The 23,189-nt window shown below is 35.2% G+C and overlaps 1 protein-coding gene and 2 long non-coding RNA genes across 7 annotated transcripts; 2 read left to right on the top strand and 1 right to left on the bottom strand.

The window, feature by feature from the left end:
• The first annotated feature begins 2,697 nt into the window (after positions 1-2,697).
• Positions 2,698-11,691, top strand: LOC132629800 (uncharacterized). 5 transcript variants are annotated; one of them, XM_060345161.1, is made up of 11 exons: positions 2,711-2,826; positions 4,260-4,297; positions 4,397-4,522; positions 4,966-5,032; positions 5,577-5,605; positions 5,686-5,894; positions 6,611-6,729; positions 7,296-7,391; positions 7,476-7,551; positions 8,553-8,706; positions 11,346-11,691. In XM_060345161.1, exons 2-11 carry the CDS (start codon positions 4,292-4,294, stop codon positions 11,493-11,495), a joined length of 1,032 nt encoding a protein of 343 aa, XP_060201144.1. In that variant the 5' UTR covers positions 2,711-2,826; positions 4,260-4,291; the 3' UTR covers positions 11,496-11,691. The 5 variants fall into 5 exon arrangements, with proteins under 5 accessions (XP_060201143.1, XP_060201141.1, XP_060201146.1 ...); XM_060345160.1 differs by having other exon boundaries at positions 2,698-2,826; positions 4,260-4,522; positions 4,966-5,014; XM_060345158.1 differs by having other exon boundaries at positions 2,698-2,826; positions 4,260-4,522.
• Positions 11,692-15,063: 3,372 nt separating this feature from the next.
• LOC132633616 (uncharacterized) lies at positions 15,064-17,881 on the bottom strand. Its single transcript, XR_009579708.1, has 3 exons — positions 17,608-17,881; positions 17,337-17,515; positions 15,064-15,682 (listed from the first exon to the last, which is right to left on the bottom strand). It is a non-coding gene; the product is annotated as an uncharacterized LOC132633616 (long non-coding RNA).
• Positions 17,882-20,814: 2,933 nt separating this feature from the next.
• On the top strand, positions 20,815-22,054 carry LOC132629799 (uncharacterized). The gene is made up of 2 exons (XR_009578436.1): positions 20,815-21,143; positions 21,700-22,054. It is a non-coding gene; the product is annotated as an uncharacterized LOC132629799 (long non-coding RNA).
• The last annotated feature ends 1,135 nt before the right edge of the window (positions 22,055-23,189 follow it).

Genomic DNA, 23,189 nt, shown 5'->3' with positions numbered 1-23,189 from the left:
ATGTTTTTGCCCGACTTATTAAAAGCAAATAAATATCAAAGGTAGCCAAACCCTAAAATCCTATATTTCTATCTTCTCTCTCAGTCCATTCTCCCTAATTTCTTGTTAGCCAGTATTAGTTCCCATTTTGGTCCATGTATTCGCGCTAACATAAAAATTCCATAATTATTAATTATTTTTAATGGAAAAGGGCCAAATATACCCTTCTATTTTGTTTTATTATTGAACTTTGTCCCCGTTATATTTTTGGGTCAGACAAAGTTTTAAATATACCCCAACCCCTCACGTCAAATTAAAATCAGCAACTAGCATGGAAAATTCTGTTATTGTTTCTATGATTGAAAATTAGAAATTGAAGGATTTGATAGTACTTTGCATTTGAAAAGTTGAGCATTAATCCGATTATAACCTATGGTTGCTAATGAGAATTGAGGTTGCGAATATCACTGTGAATTTGGAGTCCTTTGAACTTGAGTTGTCTATCTTGAAATTCTTTTAAGCATTGTTGCTTGCTTGAGAATTGGAATGTGGTGTTGTGTGTGCTTAAAAAAAGGACTTGTTGGAAGAATTTAGTGCTAAATTTGAGGACCATCTTTTTTTGAACACTTTCATATTTAGGAGGAAGGAGCTTTTCTGGAGGATTTTAATTCGGGTGGGGGTCCGACGGATTATGGGGCGGGTATGTGTATTTTAGTGTTGGGTTGGTTCTTTTTCGGCTGACAGTAGGGGCTTAAATGGCCATCTAACGGGGACAACGTTCAACAATAAAATAAAGTAGAATGGTATATCCGACTCTTTTCCGTATTTTTAATGTAAGATACGAAGTGTATACAATTGAAGAACAAGAAATATCTTATTAATTACTTTGTGTAACGCCCTGAAAATTAATTCATACTGCTTCTTCCCTAGTGATGCTAATTCCTTCTCGATACTTTTGACCTTTTTTGTAGGCGACAATAGTATTTCGTATTCTTACAAGGAGTTTCCTCAATTCGTTCATTCTTAAGGTCACATTGAGCAAAACCCTCCAATTTGGCTTTTTTTCTTTTCTTCTTTCATGGCCAATTTGTCCTCCTTTCTTTCTTCATACCCATAGAGAATGTAATTAGTGTAAGACATAGGAAAGGAAAAGGAGTTTCAAAAATTAGAGTAAGGTAAGAGAAAGGAAGTTTCAACGGATTAGAGGAAAAAACGATAACGGAATTGTAGAGGATGAAAATATATATGGAGTTTTAGAAAGCGAGACAGTGAATCTTGATATTAAATTTAAGCGGAAAAGTTATAATTTGTATCGGTGTCCTTATAACAGAAACGATTATTGAGTCCTGTCAATTTTCTTCGATTCAAAAGATAATTACAGTATTCTCTTTTTCTTTATAATTTTTTTTTATTTAGACTCAAAACACGGATAAATATTGGTGAAAAATATAATCCAAACAATACATAGTTCCTCCCCATTTGATCCTTCTTCCGTTGCGTCTAACAAGAAGGCATAACCAATTTGAATACCAAGTACCAACATATATAATCCATCACTAAATATTAGTTTATTGATATAAAATAATATTAATTATTTACCTAACTTTATAATTATACCAAAAATTTTAAATACACCATTTTCTTGCATGTGATTGCAATGCATTAATTTACATCTTCTTGTAAAAAATCTTATTTACTAATATCGAAATTTAGTAGTCTAATTTAAACTAAAATAGTTTTGAGTTAAAAAATTCTTTTTTTATTATAAAGATTTTGTTTCCTTTTTTCTGTCTCTATAAATTTCAATATTTTTTAATAAGAAAAATATTTTTTTATAAATTCTCTGAGCAAAAATAGAATTATGAAATTCACTATGGAATATTTTTGAAGCACTAAAATTTGAAAAGTCTAAAGCAAAAGCTTTATTAGCCTCTCCTTGAGCACCCATATGAATTTGCTTTAATTTCTTATTAAAGTGCGTGCTCATCTAAGTGATAATTTATTAAAACTTAAATAATCAGTCCACTTTATAAAAAAAAATATTATTACATAGGGGTAGGGGAAGGGAAAATGGGGGAGGGGAGTACAACGTGGGGATTCGAACTCTCACCAAGATAATGAAAGATATATATATATCTTAAACACATGATAAAATGGTTCTATTGTACACTTCTGTCTTAAATTTTGAAAAAGCTTCTGCGTGCGTTTTCAAGCGTCCATTACGAAGATACATTTATCACAAAAGATATGCCAGCTCATTTGATTATACAAATCATATTTAGTTGTAACAAGCCTGAGATTTTACGACTTATTGAGGCTAACGCGTACAATTAAAGGAGGTGACATGTTTTAAAGAGATAAATGGTTAACTTATCGGCGAATTGGCTGTTTGAGAACACCTGCAAAAACTTTTCCAATATCTGAGCCGTAAGTGTCTATCTAGTAGAACACTTTTTACATGTGTCTTGCTCAATCGAAACATACCACAGTTTGAGTGTCTAGATAAAATTTGCTATTAAATTTAAAAAGTTAAAGGTGTTCGGCCTTTTATCTTGCTTCGGAAAAAACAGAGCTATATAGTACCCCGTTTGTCCATGGAAAAAAGTTGTATTCATGTCCAAACACAACTTCAATTTTTAAATATCATTTTTTGCTTTTTTTTTTCTTCCAAATTTTACATTTTTAATGTCGAGACACCCACATAACCTTCCTACATCAATTTTTTTTTTTTTTGCCCCTTAACAGAATCTAAAATTTGAAAAAGGATAAATAGTCCCCAATTCCCCAACCCCTCACTTCTTTTTATACAAATACAAACTGCATTCCTCGCCGTTAACAGCATTTCAGGTGTCTTTTTGCTTTCTACTCTTTGTATTTTTTTTTTATATATATATAATAATTAGTATGGTAATTGATTTCAGGTATTTCACAACATAATACTATTTCGTTTAGAGTTAATTGGAAATTGGGACCATCATTCATTACCATTTAATTATTTACTTAGAATTTTCTTCTCCATAATTACCTGACTTGTAGCTTAGTATAGCTTCAAACAATAGAAATCTATTACTAAATTCATTCACTTTTTTGCACTGAAAGATGTGAGCAAGTGGTTAATAAAGTTAGGTGAGAACCATGATGTTTTAAGTTCAATCCTAGCAGAAAAGCAAAAATACTACTCCTTCCGTCCCCATTTATGTGATATAATTTGACTAGACACGCTGGTTAATAAAAAACGGAAAGACTTTTAAAACATGTGGTCTAAAATAAGATAGATATTTGTGTGGCTGTAAATTATTTCATTAAGGGTAATACTGTAGGTTTCAAAGTTAAATTATTTTATCATTCTTTTTGGGACAGACTAGAAAGTAAAGTATATCAAATAAATTGGGACAGAGGGAGTAGGTAATTTCTTTCGGTATTTGTGTTGGTAGGGAGATAGTTGTACCCGTACACGCAAGCTTACCTGGACAGTTTGAATTTGGAGAACACTTAAACCCTGTTTTCACTTTTTTCGCTTTCAGTATATTCAAACAACCAAGTATTTTTTTTGCAAAAACTGTAACCAAACACAATTCCCGCTTCAAGAATTTCAAATAAAGTGAAATATTTGGTTTCTATGGCCAAACGCCTACTTATTTTTATACTCAAAAGTTCCTACTATTTTGTGTTTACAAATTCTTCTTAGTAATCACCTGTATTTTGGCCAATTAGTCTAAATTTGAAGTTTCAGTTTAATTATAGAAGACACATTATGATGTTAGTTACATGTGAAGATCTAATGCAACAAAACCAGTAAATTCAAACTGCATTTGATAGGCAATGCAGTTGAAATAAGCTCGAAAAAACTTTGTGATTAGACTTGTATTGTGAGAAACATGCTTTGGCCCATCAACAAATTGGGTGTCTCAACTGGAACCTACACATGATCTCTGTTGCTCAAATTAGTCTTGGAATTAAGTAGTTCAAAAGGGTTTCAATCAAGAGGGATTCAGAGTTTTTGAAAGGTTAACTAAGTGATGCGAGCGATGCACTTAGTAGGCATTTGGCCATAGGATTAGGGACCCCAATTTCAAGTTTTGATTTGAAATCAGCGTTTGTTTACTTAGTCAACAATTCACATTTTTATGTTAGGTGCTACACATAAAGCCTCATGGCTATTGCTATCTGATTATCCCTTATTTGTGCCCACAAAAAGGCCAATTTGTACTTATCATTTCTTGCTTCTCTGAAAGATTTCAGTTAATAAATAGAGGAACCTGTTTGTTTTTCTTGTCAAGGTATAGATAACTTGTTCAGAGACGACGGAAAAATGGTGGTAAATAAGTTAAAAGAGGCTTTAATCTTTCTATGCAAAGGACAATTCTGGAGAATGGCTGTTATGTGGACTATCTCTCTCATCCTATCATACCTGCAGGTGTTTGCCCAAAGGCATTACTTGCGGAAATCCAAATTCTATGAGCGTTCTTCACCATTTTTGTCTACAGCATCATCTAATCCTGCTATTGCTTCTATCAAAAAGCCAATTTGCATAATTACAGGTGTAAGTTTTCTGTAGGCCGTCTTGGTTTCTTTTAGTTTATGTTGGTAGTTCTATGTGATTCTGTTCTAACCTATGTCACATTGAGTATTCATTTTGCCTACTGTATTCATTCATATTCAATGGTAAATGACTTGGGAACAGAGAGTTATTTTTTGTTGATGCAATTATATCTTTTATGGGCATTAGCTATTTTATGAGAAAACTTTGTATTCTTTTCGGCTATCAGCATGTTTGAGCCATAGCTATCTTAATTTATGCCTCCAACAAAGTTTTTTCGGCTTTACCAATTTTTTATAATTCCAGCATGGAAAATTAAATGTGCCAGTGTTGGATCTGTACCCGAGTGCTATTTGATATATGTGCCAATTGCTTCAAGTTATTTAGGCTTCACATTACCATCTGCGTCTTGTTCTTATTGGCGTTTAATTTGCAATTGTTTACAGGCCTCATCTGGTTTAGGTGCTGCTGTTTCCTATGCCCTTGCTAAAGAAGGTTATTATGTTGTTGTTGGTGGGTTTCTTCGTGCGTGCTTCCTTGATATAAATTAAAAATGAAATGTCATTCTCATTTATTTATACTTATTTATTTCTACTTGTAAGAAGATCAAATGTGTGCATGGAGAAGCAGTCTCCATGAGAACTACACTGCAAACTTACAAATCTATTGATTGAAGAACTCAAAGAGATGTTTTAGTTAAGACATATGTTTTAGTTAAGAAATCAAATGGAGAGTGTCAGACATTATTTACTGGGTTGACGATTTTGTGTTGTTGGTGTGCCTTCTATCAAATTCTGTTAATTGTGTCCGGTGACTTACGCTATAAGGAGGCAATTACCATTTAATTCCTTTAAGGATTAGCTCATAGACAGGAATCATGAATCTTGGATGACTTAACGATTTGATGTGCATGCTGACTATGAAACCAAGTCTTACCTAGTCATGGCTTGATAATTTTATTACAAGTATATTCTTGAAAGAGGCTTTCTTTTCTCTCTTCCGTGCAACCATTTTCTTTGCAATACATGAATGATGACAATATATCTAATACTTGCAGCTGGAAGATCATTGCACTCATTGTCAAAGGTACTGTAATTGAGTCGTTGGCTTTTATTAACCTCATTCTAATTCTACTTTAAGATATTTTCATTGTTCTTGTTTCACAGATTGTGTCTGAAATCCAAGAACACATAGATGATGCTAGTGTAAAAGCTTTTCAGGTTGATTTGTCATCATACAAGTCAATCTTGAGCTTCAAACACGCCCTTCAACAGTGGCTATTGGACTCAGATTTGCATTGCTCTGTCCAGCTCCTAATAAATAATGCTGGAATCCTTGCCACATCGTACAGAATCACTGCAGAACAATGTGATCAGTAAACCACCTAAATATTTATATATTGCTTTTCTTCATTCAAGCTTATTATCCTTGCAATAGGTTGGCTTGAGCATTCTTCTCAACAAAACTGCAAGTATATGCGTTCCATTCTTTATTCCTGTGGAAAAACTCTTTCTGCTAATCCTTGCACTAATGGAACAGAGCAAACCTTACGTACAGAGACATGAAATACAATATAGAAGATCACTTTAATCGACTCTATTTATCCCAAGTTCACTTTATCAGATAAGTGGCGAGACCTTTAGTAGTGTGTTCTTGCGTTTTAGATAATGCTGCATTGGAATCAACACCATCCACTTGCCTTTAACACGCAAGAAGCTCTGCATTTTGCCTTAATTTTGTTGGAAAAAACATTAATTAGTATTTTACCAGACTCCAATATTTCATTGCTAATCCTTCTGGAGGAATGGAAAAATTGTAGCAGTTCATCTTTTTCATTTGTGGAGTTCTTTTATTAAAAGGAGCTGACAAGCTTAGAAACTTTGTCACTCCACAACGAGAGGCTCTGTTTGTGTGCATTCGCTTTCCATTTCTGCATGTTATAATCCTGCATTGGTGAGTTGCATGGCAAACTTGGCACCTAGGAGCTAATCTCTCTCTCTCACCGTCTCCCGTTTTTCTGCTATAAGGATCGCAATGATCCTGAGAAACATAAATAACGTGCTAATTGGACATTCTTATTTTTGTCTGCAGGATGATGTCAACTAATTATATTGGTCCATTTTGTCTTACAAAACTGCTTTTGCCGCTGCTAGAACAGAGCCCTGGCCCTTCTCGTGTTGTTAATGTTACTTCATTCACTCATCGGAATGGTAGGAATAATTCATATGCTTCAGTACTATGTACACTCAATGTCTATCAGCATCATGGACACTCGATTTCTAAATAGAAAAGGTGTTGGCTTGTGTCAAAACTCAAAAGCATATATGTGAACTACTCTAGTGCATAGTATGTTGCTTCAAGTGTTCATCTGTGGTTATATCTTTGACAGTCTTTATTTTGTTCCTCTACTCTATATTCTTCAGTGATAGGGCTAGTGTCATTCCTTCATTTTGAAGTTTTTTAGCTGATTAACAACTCAGCCTTCGAGATATGGGGACGAAGGTTTCCTGAGATAATGAGCTAGATTATAATAGATTCTTCATTGCTAAATCGACAGATGTCATTGAAACATAGTTTATGTTAATAAAGTCTCTGCTAAGAATGCTTCTTGTATCCTGTTCGTTTATGCTTCTTTCCGGAAATATAGTAGAATAGAAATCGACGAGGGTAGTTTTGAATTGGGAATTGATATTTGTTTTTGGAGTGGTCTTTCGGCTGTTATTGGTGAGCTTACATATAAGATTTTCATTTGACATTTTCTACTTTTGATCGATAGTGTCTAGCATGGAGGTCGCTGGAGAAACAATATCTGGGCAGTATTTTTCAAAATTAAGTTTGTATCCATTTGCTCAAGTGTATGAGTATTCCAAATGTAAGTTGAATTTTCCAGATTAAAGTTACTCTTGCTATCCTTGAGTTCATTGGCTGCTAAAAACTCTGGCCATTTCTCTTGCAGTATGCGTTCTGCTCTTCACATATGAGCTTCATCGGCAAGTTTGTCTGGTGGAGAAATCTCATAGTATCTCTGTCATGTATGTTTATGTTCTCTTTTATCAAACAAATGTTATGTTCTCTATATCACCTCGTAAAGTCATTATAGTTGTCAATTTAATTCTATACCTTTCAAGAATGTATATGTTTATTAAGGTAAAGCTTATCTTTTGTGTTGGTTTCTAAAGGTTAATTTGTACTTGTCCTATGGTGTCATACATCTGTTTTTCCATATCCAGTTACTTAGAAGCCAAATTATAGGCTAATTCTTCTTTCATGTTTTATGCATATGTTTAAGTAAAAACTGAGCTTTCTGGGTGCAACATGATAGTTGCATCACAGAGAGGGCGGAACTATGATACCTTCTGAAGGAGATATTGATATCAAGAGTAGTGTTCGGCTGCACGCTCACTGCGTTTGCTTATCGTACTTCAAAGGACCATATTTTATATAAACAATGGCTACTATGGACTGCTTCAGTTGTAGGGTTGTGAAGCATCTAGTTAGTCTCTATGACTTTCTGCCAATAGAATAATTGAAGTCATGTTGTGCTCATTTAGTTTTTGTTAATGAAGTATGCATTTTCTTGCCCATTGAGAAGGTAACTGAGGTGTTTAGGCATGAAATTTAGGCTGATACTGTGTCTTAATTGCAGTTGATGGGTAGGTGGACTTAATTCAGATCCTTCCCTTGCAATCTATGACATATTTTGGAAAGTAATCGAGTCTGTGATACCTGAATCATCTAAAGTAAAGTGGTTTTGGAGCAAAGAGTGTGTAATAGAAAATTGCTCCACCATGTTAATCTTCTTTCAGCCTCACTTTTGCCTGCCTCTCAGTCAGGAACAGGCGCTGGATTAACCTGTGAAATGTTTGTTACTTTCAGCTTTTTAGCTTCTAATATTTCTTTCTAACTTTTTATCTGTCTTACTTTAGTAAGTTAAATCATGTAATCCTAACTGATTGAAGAGCTCTTTAATGTGTCTCAAGTGGTGATTTTATTTTGCCTGAACACTTATATTTTGGTTTCTGGAATGATGAAGTGCTGCAGATCCTGGAGCAGTGAAAACCAACATTATGCGAGAAATTCCTTCATGCCTCTCATGGTTTGCGTTCTACATTTTGAAACTTTTGGGGCTTTTGCAGTCTCCTGAAGTAGGGATTGACTCTGTTCTAGATGCAGTACATGCGCCCCCAGTGAGTCTGTCCTCCTATCATCTGTTTTGTGATATGTATCAATTGCCTCTCAATTTATTGGTTCATTTCTTTGATTTAATTTCCTGTTTGGTCAATGTCTACAATTTTCTGGTAGAAGCTGAAGCACAAAATTCTTTCGAACTTGTTTCTCTGTGAAATTAGGCTAAAGTACTTGTATAGTTGATGGATTCCCCTCATTTAGTATTTTAATGAAGAATAATGCTCCTATGGAAGTAGTTCTGCTAGTTCAATACAGAAAATGGGATTTGATAAATCATGTGCATTGTGAAATTTCTGATCAGTTAAGAGTTAAGGTATAGCTACTGATTAAAGAAAAAGGGGTAGCCCGGTGCACAAAGTATCCCGCTTTAGCAGGATCTGGGGAAGGGACGCATCCCAAGGGGTGATCAATTAAGAGTTAAAGTAGAGCTACTGATAAAAAAAAGGGTAGCCTGGTGCACAAAGCATCCCGCATTAGCAGGTTCCGGGGAAGGGCCGCACCCCAAGGGTGCGATCCAGACAGCCTACCGTAATGCAAGCATTAGTGGCTGCTTCTATGACTCGAACCCATGACTTATAGGTCACACAAAGACATTTACCGTTGCTCCAAGGCTACCCTTCAAGGTAGAGCAACTGCTAAAAAATTAATAAGAGTTAATGTATGCTGAATAATGCTACATTCGGGAATAATTGGTTTCCATGCACTTGGCAGGTTTATCTTCTTCATTTCATTCGTAGAGCACAGGTGCTACTGTATATACAGTTTCTCACTGAGTATCGTCACAATCCAAAATCTGGGACCTGACAAGCCACTAGTTAACATATAATTAGGTAATTGCTCTTAAGTGCATTAGCTTCACGTTTCTTAGTTTAACCATCCATGTCTGCTCCTTACTGAGCAGCTAGGTGAACCATCCATGTCCAATTTCAGTCACCTAGTGGCTAGAGATACATTCCCATCAACTATCAATCACCAAATTGCTAGTGAATCTCATTACACCTAACGGGTGAGCATATCACTACCATAGGAATGAGTAAACAATCCTTTATTATTCTCTCATTACACCTAACGGGTGAGCATATCACTACCATAGGAATGAGCAAACATTCCTTTATTATTCTCCTCATTTTTTAAGATAATTTTATTAATGTAAGGAAAGGCTGCCGTATACAAGCAATTTACCAAAAATTGTAGGGCACCTACCTCCAAATATGGTTTGTCTACAAAAGACACGGAATCTCAGTGGGTGCACCAAATAGAAATTAGATACAAGAGATTTTCCCTCAAATGTACAAAGTTCAATCCCTCAAACGCTCTCCTATTTGTGTCCTTCTGTACTACTCCCTCTATTCCATAATAAGTGACTTTTTAGGCTTATGCACACCCCTTAAGAAAGTGCTCACTCCTAGAAAGTTAGGAGTGTTTTTACTAGCTTACCCCTAATTAAATGCCTAGAAAAAGAAAAGCTTAATGATTCTTGATTATGTAAATAAGGATCATTTTGGAAGAAGAAGATCAATTTCTTCTTGAAATCCTAAAGCACCACTTATTTTGAAACAAAATGAAAAGCCTAAATAGTCATTTATTATGGAATGGAGGGAGTACCCAGAAAAGGACTAAAGGAGCAACCTCCCACACCCTTGATTTTCTCTTCCTGCTTTTAGATGTCCAATGCAACGTACAGATAACTGTACTGCGCATCACCAAGTGTACACAAAGCACTAATTGACATAAGTAACCCTTCTTTACCTCAGGTTGTCTGTGTCTATCTTTTTAACAACCAAACAAAAATCAATTACCTCTTGTGGTCAATGACTGAAGAAATTCATGTTTGGATGGTAGATTTCTCCTTGTGATGAAATATACGTAATTTCAAGAATTCATGGTAAGAATCAAGTTTTGATTGTTAAAACAGCCCATTCTTAACTCACCTTAATTGTTTGGATTGAATGGAGCTCTGTTCTTCCCTTCGTAATATGTGTCCTAGCTATCTGGGAAAGCATTTTGGGGCAAAACTCGGGGAACACCTGTGTTAGTGCTTTCTTGATAATGGATCGCATTAACAATGCTATAGAGATCATGTTATATTCTCGACACTATAGCAATCTCATTGAATTTTGTCAGTGTTACACAGTACACTACTGCCTCATCTGAGGCCTTACCCCCACTTCACACGCTATACCGCTCGACTCAGGCTATAGCAATCTAGTACAATTCCTTGATCGCTCTAGCAATCACACTTTACTCTTATGAGTTGCATATCATTTACGAGATAAATGAAACTGAACACATCGATATCGTCCTTTTTATTTGTTGCCCCTATGAGACTCCATTAACCATTGTGTAGTGATATATTTATGCCATCTTTCTTCAGCCAGTGTTCATGTTAAACTACCTCTTTCTCTTCATCTTTTCACTGAATCTATCCTCCGATATTAGGATCTTGATTTCACCGTACATCACGGAAGGGGGTGCTTATTGGAACATCTTATAATTGCTATTCTCATTAGCTAACTTTACGCATTCAGTTATTGGAACATTTATGCCATTGCCGTTACTTCTTCTATTTCATCTTGAACTATGATTAAATGTTCTTGGCTATTATCTGGGGTTCCTCATGCTTTGATGACTGTACCAGGAAACCTCGGGAGTATACTTCTTTGGAGGAAATGGTAGAACTCTAAGATCTTCTCGGCTTTCTTATAACTCCAAACTTGCAAAGGATCTCTGGGATGATTCATCTCAAATTTTCCTTGAACGACAGCTTGTTTATCAGGATACAACTTGACCAGAGATATTAACCTGGCAACTTTCCTCCAAGTATGCATGAAGCATGAACTTGAGTTTTGATTTAAAAAAAAAAAACATGTTTTCTATACATTTTGGAAGAGGTTCAAGTTAGTATCTTGATGTTTTAATTACCTTTGTAAGTCCTGTTTATGTTAGTAGTTATTAAAGTAAGGCAAGTATTCAGCCATTATTAATTTTTAGCATCCTTTCCCAATATTCATTCTTTTTTTTTTTTAACTCTAGATACTGCTTAAACCAAGTATACTAACAAACTCTAACTTCCTAAACTTGGTTGTAGTGTAATCAGTCATGGGTAAGACCTATGTAGCTCGAACTCTTAAAAAATGTCGACAGGTGCGTGTCAGATACTCCAAATGTAGTGCATTTTTGGAGAATCCGACACGAGTGCAGCAACATTTTTGGAGAGTCGGAGCAACATAGGGTTGGGGCTCCAAATAGGCGAGTCAAAATGTCCTGAGTTAATAAATAGACGGGTATGATTCACCCAAAGGTTATTTGCACCGAAAGGGTTGGGTTAAGATGTGCCAAACATTGGGTCATAACCAATCTGCCAACTCATACAAAGTTTAATTTCTCTATTTGTTTTCCTATAGTAGGTTTAATTACTAAACCAAACTAATAAAACCTCATGACTATATATAACATTTCAACAATAAAAAAAAACTTTTCTATAAATATTTTGATAAGATTTCTCATTGGTCAATCTGGACTACATATTTCGTCCAAATTAGTTCAACTTTTAGATGTGCTAAATCGGCCAAGCCAAATTGCACTATAGTTAATACATGGATGGGTCATTGGTGGGTCTGGTGGTCATGTTTCCATCGGCTAGTTTTGCCACCCCGCGCTAAGGTACAACTTAGCCTTTTAAACTTTGGTCTAGTGAACATTCTTTTGCCCTCTTCAAGCTATTTTTAGTACTAGTAATGATGAAACTCATAATACTTCAAAACACAGTACCCCTTTGGGCGCACTTCAATCCAAAAAGCATTTGATAATGAGGCATACATATAATTTACTTTGAGAGGTGCACAACAACCTGTCCTGTCACCTGTGATAAGTTTATTTTTCTTTTAATACCATAACAAAAATATATGTAAATATAAATCTCTTCTAAAAAATTGGTAAAATTAAAGATAAATTTATATAGAGCCATAAAACCAATTAATCCGTGATAAGTGAAGGATGATGTGCTATTGTAGGGAATTTTGAGAAAAATTAGACTAAACTATTTCATTGTAATGTTTCAAAGGTCAGTGAATTTGACTTATAATCTGGTTGTGTGGTTTAGAATTCTATATGGAAAATGAATTGCCGTTGTACTTGCAAGGGTGGCTCAGTTGGTTTACCATGAGCTTCCATAATCGAGGTCTTGGATTCGAAACCCCTGCCTATGATAGTAGTAGGAGATTTGCCTTCTCAGTTGGACTCGTCACACGAGACTTGCCTAGTATGGGTTATCTCTCATGTGTCATTTGCGGGCTATTGCACAGGAGCGGAGTTTACCCTATGCGCACCTGAAGGGTAGCGGCTACAGGTTCTCTTGTCATTAAAAAAAAAAAAAAAGAACTGCCTTTGTACTGCTTTTAACATCTCTAATCATTAAGCATCTGATTTTCTCTAAAAGTGGGATAATTAGTCTACTAATCTTGAAAATTTTCATGTTCAATATAAATTGCAAAACTTGAGAGTGAAAAAAATTGCTTCAAATAATTTTCAATCCAAATTTATTTTATAAAAGACAAGTTCGATTACTCAACTGGTGGTGAAGACCTTTATTTTATAGAAGAGGTGTTGGGTGGATTATTCAACGGAACACTCTTACCCCCACTGATCAGCTAGTGTGCAATGACGGTCGGCTTGTTGTCCCTCCCACGAGGCTTAGAGCGATATACGATAGTTTTTGAGTCCTGGGTTCTAGACAAGCTAAGGCAATTTATTGGGTTTTCGATAAACTATTTATACGTATTAAGTGAATTTTTAAACACGAATAAAGGATTTGAGTCAACGCTATTGAGTTTTGCCAAACGCGTAAGCAAAACTATATCTCCGTCCTTGATTGCTTTGTTGATGCTTAAAGACTTTTGGAGGAGTTCGAGCTGCATCCTGTAATATTGAGAGGTTGTTAAGTTTTCGATAAATTATTTATACAATTAAGTGAATTTTTAAACACGAATATAAGATTTGAGCCAACGCTATTGAGTTCTACCAAACGCATAAGCAGAACTATAGCTCTGTCCTTGATTGCTTTGTTGATGCTTAAAGACTTTTGGTGAAGTTCGAGCTACATCCTGTAATATTGAGAGTTTATTGGATTTTCGATAAACTATTTATACATATTAAGTGAATTTTTTAAAACGAATATAAGATTTGAGTTAACGCTGTTGAGTTCTGCCAAACGCGTAAGCAGAACTATAGCTCTGTCCTTGATTGCTTTGTTGAAGCTTAAAGATTTTTGAAGGAGTTCGAGCAACATCCTGTAATATTGAGAGTTTACTGGGTTTTCGATAAACTATTTATACATATTAAGTGAAAATTTAAACACCAATATAAGATTTAAGTAACGCTGTTGAGTTCTGCCAAACGCGTAAGCAGAACTATAGCTCTATCCTTGATTGCTTTGTTGATAGACTTTTGGAGGAGTTCGAGCTACTTCCTGTAATATTGAGAGTTTACTGGGTTTTCGATAAACTATTTATACATATTAAGTGAAATTTTAAACACAAATATAAGATTTGAGCCAACGCTGTTGAGTTCTGCCGAACGCGTAAGCAGAACTATAGCTCTGTCCTTGATTGCTTTGTTGATGCTTGAAGACTTTTGGAGGAGTTGAAGCTACATCCTGTAATACTGAGTTTACTGGGTTTTCGATAAATTATTTATACATATTAAGTGAAGTTTTAAACACGAATATAAGATTTGAGTCAACGCTATTGAGTTCTACCAAACGTGTAAGCAGAACTATAGCTCTGCCTTGATTGCTTTGTTGATGCTTAAAGACTTTTGGTGGAGTTCGAGCTATATCTTGTAATATTGAGAGTTTACTGGGTTTCGATAAATTATTTATACATATTAAGTGAATTTTTAGACACAAATATAAGATTTGAGTCAACACTATTGAGTTCTGCCAAACGCATAAGCAGAAATATAGCTCCGTCCTTGATTGCTTTGTTGATGCTTAAAGACTTTTAGAGGAGTTCGAGCTATTTACTGGGTTTTCGACAAACTATTTAGGGCAACTTACACAAATGGCTACACTTTGGGTTTTTTTTTAAGGCATACCTACACTTTTACTAATTACATTTCGTAGTTATAGTAACGTGTATTCAAATTCACCTGTATTTCGTTGCATTCAATTCGAATGTATTCTATTTTGTTGTATTCACTCGTAACTACTTTAACACTATATTCAACTTATTGTATTTTAAATTTGGTTGTATTCGAACAACATAAGTGCAAAAAATATAGGGATATTCAGTTGTATTCAAATTCACTGTATTTATTTGTATACAAAAAACTCTCCTTCGAAATAGAGGGGAAAAATACATAAAGAAACACTATATTTACACTAAAAAAATACTGAATACACTGAAATACACTCAGATCCGAGATACAAGAAAAAAAATACACTTAGATTTGCGATACAAGAAATAAAATACACTCAGATTTGAGATACAAAAAATAAAATACACTCAGATCTTAAATACACCACCTGAGATTTTTCCACCGCCGACAGCGGCGCCGTCGTCGAGTAAGGATCCAACCAGTTCTTTTTATGTATTCAAACAAATACATAGCAACAATAACGATAAATACTCTGATCTGAGAAGTACATTCAGATCTGAAAAATACATTCCGCCGTCAACGGTGGTATGTCTTCTCTGATCCTATGGTTTCAGCCAAACTTCGTGAGGCAACTGAGCGTTAAAGCTCATAGAATATGTAGCAACATCGGTGTCACATAAGTTGTTGCTGCTTCCTGGTCGAATAACAACCGTGACTTTACTCTGACGGTGAAGCTGTCGATGCCGTTGTCATTGCTCTTGTTGTTGATGATGAGGAGGAGACGGTGATGGAACGACGCTAGATATGAGAAGAGGGAGCAGTGGGTTTTGCCGGAGCTCCGGCGGCGGCAGAGGGAGAAGAAGCATCTCAAATCTAGCCCTAAAATAATAATAATAATAATAATAATAATAATAATAATAATATGTTCTCTACACTATGTAAAATTTTCAACTATTTATACATATTAAAGGAATTTTTAAACACGAATATAAGATTTGAGTCAACGCTGTTGAGTTCTGCTAAACGCATAAGCAAAACTATAGCTCTGTCCTTGATTGCTTTGTTGATACTTAAAGACTTTTGAAGAGTTCGAGCTTATCGTTTAATATTAAGTACGCTAAGCTATTACTATCAAAGATTGTGGTGAAGTGATATGTATTCATCCATTCGAAACTAGAGATATCGAATTTGAGTCGTTTGCATGGAGTTACCTTTTATTGAGGGTGCTTTATTTTTAAAGTGGGACTTTCTGATGAGAATCCAAATTAATCAGGCGGTACAATAGATATCGAATATAGAGCCGGAAACTAATGTGTGTGCACGCCTGATTGAACACAGGTTAAATTGATCCAAACTAGACAAGATTAATAAGAAGGCTTTTTCAGTGGAGACTTCAAGGTCAAGGGCGTTAACTTGGACGAAAAGCTGAAAAGAACTGTTTGTTATGATGTTGGAGAGGACAAGGTTATGATTTTTTTTTCTGCAATGGTTTTTTATGATAATTGAAGAGTGGAAATCACGCTCAGATTTGTGGCCCCAAAATGGAAAAATGACAAAAAATATTGCAATAATAACTAATGCCTCAGTCTGAAACTTGAGTATTCACTAATCACACTTTTCCATTTAAATTCATCTGCCACAAACCCTATACAAAATTAAAGTAAAAATGAAAAGGTGTTAATAGTCTATGATGGAGTAAATAATTATGTATTCTCAGCAATGATGGAGTCAGAATTTTCATTAAGGGGGTTTAAAATATGTAAAAATAAATACACGAACAAGTCGAAGGAAATTCAACGTCTACTAAATAGACATAAAATATAATTTTAATTATGTATAAATAGTATAATTTTTTGCCGAAGGAAGTTTGAACGACCACTTGGCTATGTCCAGCTCCGCCCCTGACTCCCAGTATAACAAAAGCTTTAACTAAATTGTCGATAAAACTTAGTATCTCGAGCTTGATTATCACATCATTTTAGAGAAGGTCAAACTAGGTGAAATAATCGACGACAAAATTCATTCCTTCACGTGCTCATGTCCCTGATTGTGTATCTTCTAAAGAAAGTGTCAATTTCAATACCTCCGTGCTTATATTTTAAGTTGCGCACTTGCACTTAATTAATTAGTTTGACGTAAACATGTACACGAGTAAATATACGAAGTATTTAGGTTATGGAGTAGTAATGTAATAATTTGAATTGTTAATGTAATTTAATATGTTATAACACGCTTGGAATTTAAACCAAAAGAAGTTATTCTTTGAACCCATATTCTATTTTTTTGTTTTGGAAAATGGCATTAAAGCACCCCAAACGAAGGAGCCAAGAAACACACCTCTGATCGTGTTGTTTATATGCAATCCTTCTTTTGTCTCTCGAAGAGGCTCTTGAGTGAATTACTTTTACTAGAAAATATCTTAACTCACGAATCACGATGCATAGAAATGTTACGATACATTTTAATTATTAACCTTACAATAGTTACCACTAAAAAACTAGTTGATTAAAGCATGAAAATGACTATGTATTACCTTCTAATATGAAAACGATGTGTGTAACAATGTAGTTTCGTCTCTGAACTCCCTTGCCGCCAATAAGAATTATCCTAGCTCACTCTACAATTGCCATATCTATCGAGAAGTGAAAACCAATGGGAAGTCCGTGGAAGTTGCTTCGCAATTTTCTTGCATAGATAGAACCTTGAGCATGCCTGACCAAAAAAAGCAGATGTACAATTAATATGTGGAAAATTTGGAAGAATATACCACTAAGATTACTCTCAATTATTTGTTGTTTCCTAACCTGATGCACGTAGAACATTTTACGTAACTTCTCATGAATTTGCTTATCCAATGAGATGAAAAAGTAGAAGCAAGAGAAAGTCACCCACAAAAGAATAAGAACAATTCGATGCACGAAACATTTTGCATTCAATAAGCATTTACCAAAAAATTGCACCCTAAAGTTGTAAGGTGGGTATACCTTAATACAAACATCACTGATTGATTTCATATCTGAAATGTGTGACTTATGAATAGTATGAAAAATAAGTTTAATCTTGCACCGACACTCACAAGAGAAAAGAAGGATGATGGACAATAATTCATCAAAAGCAAAGGCACATGTATACAAAAAGTAAGAAGATGGACATGACACAACTATGTAATCAGGGCCCCCAACGTGATCGGCGAACATGTGTAGACTACATAATTCTTCGTGCGATTTGCACGAATAAGATTATTTTGCGCCGTTATTTAATTTTCTGACTTCTTTAAATTAAGTTGTGCAAAAATAAATTTTGGATCAGAACTCAGAAGTTTAAGTTTATTTCTTGGCAGATTGCCATAAAACTTGGGGCACGCTGGGGTGGTCTTTAATTTTTACCCCTAAAATTTGTGATCTTTAACCTTTATCAAATTCGGCCTTAAGGCTCAAATTTTGCTTTCTGCATGAGCAGATTTGCGAAATTTTGCCTCGCAATTTTTTTTTTTTTTTTACTGAGATAGGATTCGAAACCCCCAACCTCGAGATATTAGGCGAAAGGAAAAACTTAAAGATCATTAATTTGAAGTGCAAAATTTAAAAACCACCCCAACTCAAGGGCAATCCACGCAAGAAAAAGTAAAACTTGCATGGCCATAACTGATAGCAGATCTCACCAAAAGTTTAGCACTAAATGTCCTAACGGATCACTAGGAGTTTTTGATGAACAGGCTAACCACAAATCCTAATAAATCACCAACAGTTTAGTACAATTTGTTTCATAGCTCTAAAATGAATTATTCATAAATTCTGGTGGATCACCATGTTGGAACTAACTATTAACAATTTCCGTCAGATCATCATTAGCTACTGAGAAAGTTTACCACACGTTTTTGCTTCAAAAGTGATCCAACCTTCAAATGATTCCGGATTTGATATCTAATATTTTAATACCAATCTTAACAATTCTCAAGTGTTAGATTTAGTCCAAACCTTCAAAATCATTAGACCACTTTGTCTTCTTCAGTAGTCAAACTCATCAAAATATAAAAATGATATTTTCAAATATATTCAACTACACCAACCACAGATAAGCAACAAATCTTTAATTTTCTATTGCACAAATAAAAAAGATGGAAAAAGGGAAAAAATGATAAAATAAAAAGCCATTTTGAAACTTTTGGGGCTTTTGCAGTCTCCTGAAGTAGGGATTGACTCTGTTCTAGATGCAGTACATGCGCCCCCAGTGAGTCTGTCCTCTTATCATCTGTTTTGTGATATGTATCAATTGGCTCTCAATTTATTGGTTCATTTCTTTGATTTAATTTCCTGTTTGGTCAATGTCTACAATTTTCTGGTAGAAGCTGAAGCACAAAATTCTTTCGAACTTGTTTCTCTGTGAAATTAGGCTAAAGTACTTGTATAGTTGATGGATTCCCCTCATTTAGTATTTTTAATGAAGAATAATGCTCCTATGGAAGTAGTTCTGCTAGTTCAATACAGAAAATGGGATTGATAAATCATGTGCATTGTGAAATTTCTGATCAGTTAAGAGTTAAGGTATAGCTACTGATTAAAGAAAAAGGGTCGCCCGGTGCACAAAGTATCCCGCTTTAGCAGGATCTGGGGAAGGGACGCATCCCAAGGGGTGATCAATTAAGAGTTAAAGTAGAGCTACTGATAAAAAAAAGGGTAGCCCGGTGCACAAAGCATCCCGCATTAGCAGGTTCCGGGGAAGGGCCGCACCCCAAGGGTGCGATCCAGACAGCCTACCGTAATGCAAGCATTAGTGGCTGCTTCTATGACTCGAACCCATGACTTATAGGTCACACAAAGACATTTACCGTTGCTCCAAGGCTACCCTTCAAGGTAGAGCAACTGCTAAAAAATTAATAAGAGTTAATGTATGCTGAATAATGCTACATTCGGGAATAATTGGTTTCCATGCACTTGGCAGGTTTATCTTCTTCATTTCATTCGTAGAGCACAGGTGCTACTGTATATACAGTTTCTCACTGAGTATCGTCACAATCCAAAATCTGGGACCTGACAAGCCACTAGTTAACATATAATTAGGTAATTGCTCTTAAGTGCATTAGCTTCACGTTTCTTAGTTTAACCATCCATGTCTGCTCGTTACTGAGCAGCTAGGTGAACCATCCATGTCCAATTTCAGTCACCTAGTGGCTAGAGATACATTCCCATCAACTATCAATCACCAAATTGCTAGTGAATCTCATTACACCTAACGGGTGAGCATATCACTACCATAGGAATGAGTAAACAATCCTTTATTATTCTCTCATTACACCTAACGGGTGAGCATATCACTACCATAGGAATGAGCAAACAATCCTTTATTATTCTCCTCATTTTTTAAGATAATTTTATTAATGTAAGGAAAGGCTGCCGTATACAAGCAATATACCAAAAATTGTAGGGCACCTACCTCCAAATATGGTTTGTCTACAAAAGACACGGAATCTCAGTGGGTGCACCAAATAGAAATTAGATACAATAGATTTTCCCTCAAATGTACAAAGTTCAATCCCTCAAACGCTCTCCTATTTGTGTGCTTCTGTACTATTCCCTCTATTCCATAATAAGAGCCCGTTTGGATTGACTTATAAGTTGCTTATAAGCTGAAAAGTTTTTTTGAGTGTTTAGCTGACCAACTTAAAGTCATTTTGTGCTTAAAATAAGCTCAAAAAAATAATTTGGTCCATTTGACTTAGTTTATCTAAAACAGCTTATAAGCTGAAAACAACTTATAAGCTGAAAACAGCTTATAAGCCAAAAAAAATAAGTTAGACTATCTCAACTTATTTTTTTTAGCTTATAAGCTGTTTGCAGCTTATAGGCGTAAGCCCATCCAAACAGGCTCTAAGTGACTTTTTAGGCTTATGCACACCTCTTAAGAAAGTATTCACTCCTAGAAAATTATGAATGTTTTTACTACCTTACCTCTAATTAAATGCCTAGAAAAAAAAAGTTTAATGATTCTTGATTAGGTAAATAAAGATCATTTTGAAAGAAGATTTAAAGCCTAAAAAGTCATTATGAAATGGAGGACTCAAGGACTAAAGGAGCAACCTCCCTCACCCTTGATTTTCTCTTCCTGCTTTTAGATGTCCAATGCAACGTACAGATAACTGTACTGCGCATCACCAATTGTACACAAAGCACTAATTGACATAAGTAACCCTTCTTTTCCTCAGGTTCTCCGTTGTCTGGGTCTCTCTTTTTAACAACCAGAAAAAAATCAATTACCTCTTGTGCTCAATGACTGAAGAAATTCGTGTTTGGATGGTAGATTTCTCCCTGTGATGAAATATACGTAATTTCAAGAATTCATGGTAAGAATCAAGTTTTGAGAGTTAAAACAGGCCATTCTTAACTCACCTTAATTGTTTGGATTGAATGGAGCTCTGTTCTTCCCTTCGTAATATGTGTCCTAGCTATCTGGAAAGCATTTTGGGGCAAAACTCGGGGAACACCTGTGTTAGTGCTTTCTTGATAATGGGTCGCATTAACAATGCCATAGAGATAAATGAAACTGAACACATCGATATCGTCCTTTTTATTTGTTGCCCCTATGAGACTCCATTAACCATTGTGTAGTGATATATTTATGCCATCTTTCTTCAGCCAGTGTTCATGTTAAACTACCTCTTTCTCTTCATCTTTTCACTGAATCTATCCTCCGATATTAGGATCTTGATTTCACCGTACATCACGGAAGGGGGTGCTTATTGGAACATCTTATAATTGCTATTCTCATTAGCTAACTTTATGCATTCAGTTATTGGAACATTTATGCTATTTCCGTTACTTCTTCTATTTCATCTTGAACTATGATTAAATGTTCTTGGCTATTATCTGGGGTTCCTCATGCTTTGATGGCTGTACCAGGAAACCTCGGGAGTATACTTCTTTGGAGGAAATGGTAGAACTCTAAGATCTTCTCGGCTTTCTTATAACTCCAAACTTGCAAAGGATCTCTGGGATGATTCATCTCAAATTTTCCTTGAACGACAGCTTGCTTATCAGGATACAACTTGACCAGAGATATTAACCTGGCAACTTTCCTCCAAGTATGCATGAAGCATGAACTTGAGTTTTGATTAAAAAAAAAAAAAAAACATGTTTTCTATACATTTTGGAAGAGGTTCAAGTTAGTATCTTGATGTTTTAATTACCTTTGTAAGTCCTGTTTATGTTAGTAGTTATTAAAGTAAGGCAAGTATTCAGCCATTATTAATTTTTAGCATCCTTTCCCAATATTCATTTTTTTTTTTTAACTCTAGATACTGCTTAAACCAAGTATACTAACAAACTCTAACTTCCTAAACTTGGTTATAGTGTAATCAGTCATGGGTAAGACTTATGTAGCTGTTATATCCCGTAATTTTATACGTCGAGTTATTCGCAAAAGAATCGACTCAAGTTAAAGACGGGATCATTTTCGGGCACGAAGTAGAAATCTTTAATTTCCGGTTTCTATTAGAACATGAATTGTTTATAAATTTTACTTAGTGTAAAAATATTAATTGAAAGTTGGGATTAATTTACCATGATTAGATTATTAAGTGGGGATTAAAAATTAATTATTCACTAATTAGGCACTAGTGGTCGTGTGGGCCCCACCAAGACATGTGGCCAAATTTGATTGGCTCAAGCCATGAGTGGGACATGTGTCCAACTAGTAGGCATGATATTTAAGTCAAATTGATGACTAAGGAACTCATTTATCATCTTTCAAACTTGAGAAACTTAGTGATAGAGAGAGGAGCTCTCAAACCTAAAGAGAGAGAAGGTTGGCCGCACTGTTCACGGCGACTACTGTTCACGGCGGCTACTGTTCACGGCGGCTACTGTTCACGGCGCACTGTTCACGGCCAAGAGGAGAAAAATCCAACCCCATTTCTAGCCTTCCCAAAAATAATTCCTTGGTGTTAACCCACTATTTGGAGGTCCCTAAGTAGCGTGGAAGCATTTTTGGAGCGATCAAACCATCTATTTTTGTAAATCGCAAACCCTAACTTTCTTGTGGAGTAAAGAACAAAGGTAAAAATTTCTATTGTTTTATGGGATATAAATGTTTTATGCATATTGAGGTATGTTAATATGGATGAAATTGGTGAAATATCGTATGTTGGAAGTGGGTTGTGTGCTTGGGGAGCTAGCCGTGTAAATGGGTGTGTGATTGGGTTAATGAATAAAATTTTTGTAGCATGTTTGATTGTTGTAGAGTGGAGAAGAGAATAAAAATCATCAATATATGTATATGTGTGTAGTGTGGCCGTGTATAGCCCCAATGTTTGGCAAAGGATGAATCAATATCGCTTAGTGTTTTAGTTATCGTCGTTATGAATACTAGTTTGGAAATGAGAGTTTAATGT

Source organism: Lycium barbarum, chromosome 3 (assembly GCF_019175385.1).
Source record: "Lycium barbarum isolate Lr01 chromosome 3, ASM1917538v2, whole genome shotgun sequence".
Classification (NCBI taxonomy): domain Eukaryota; kingdom Viridiplantae; phylum Streptophyta; class Magnoliopsida; order Solanales; family Solanaceae; genus Lycium; species Lycium barbarum.
The sequence above is the reverse complement of the archived record's forward strand: the minus strand, read 5'-3'. Positions and strand labels throughout refer to the sequence as shown.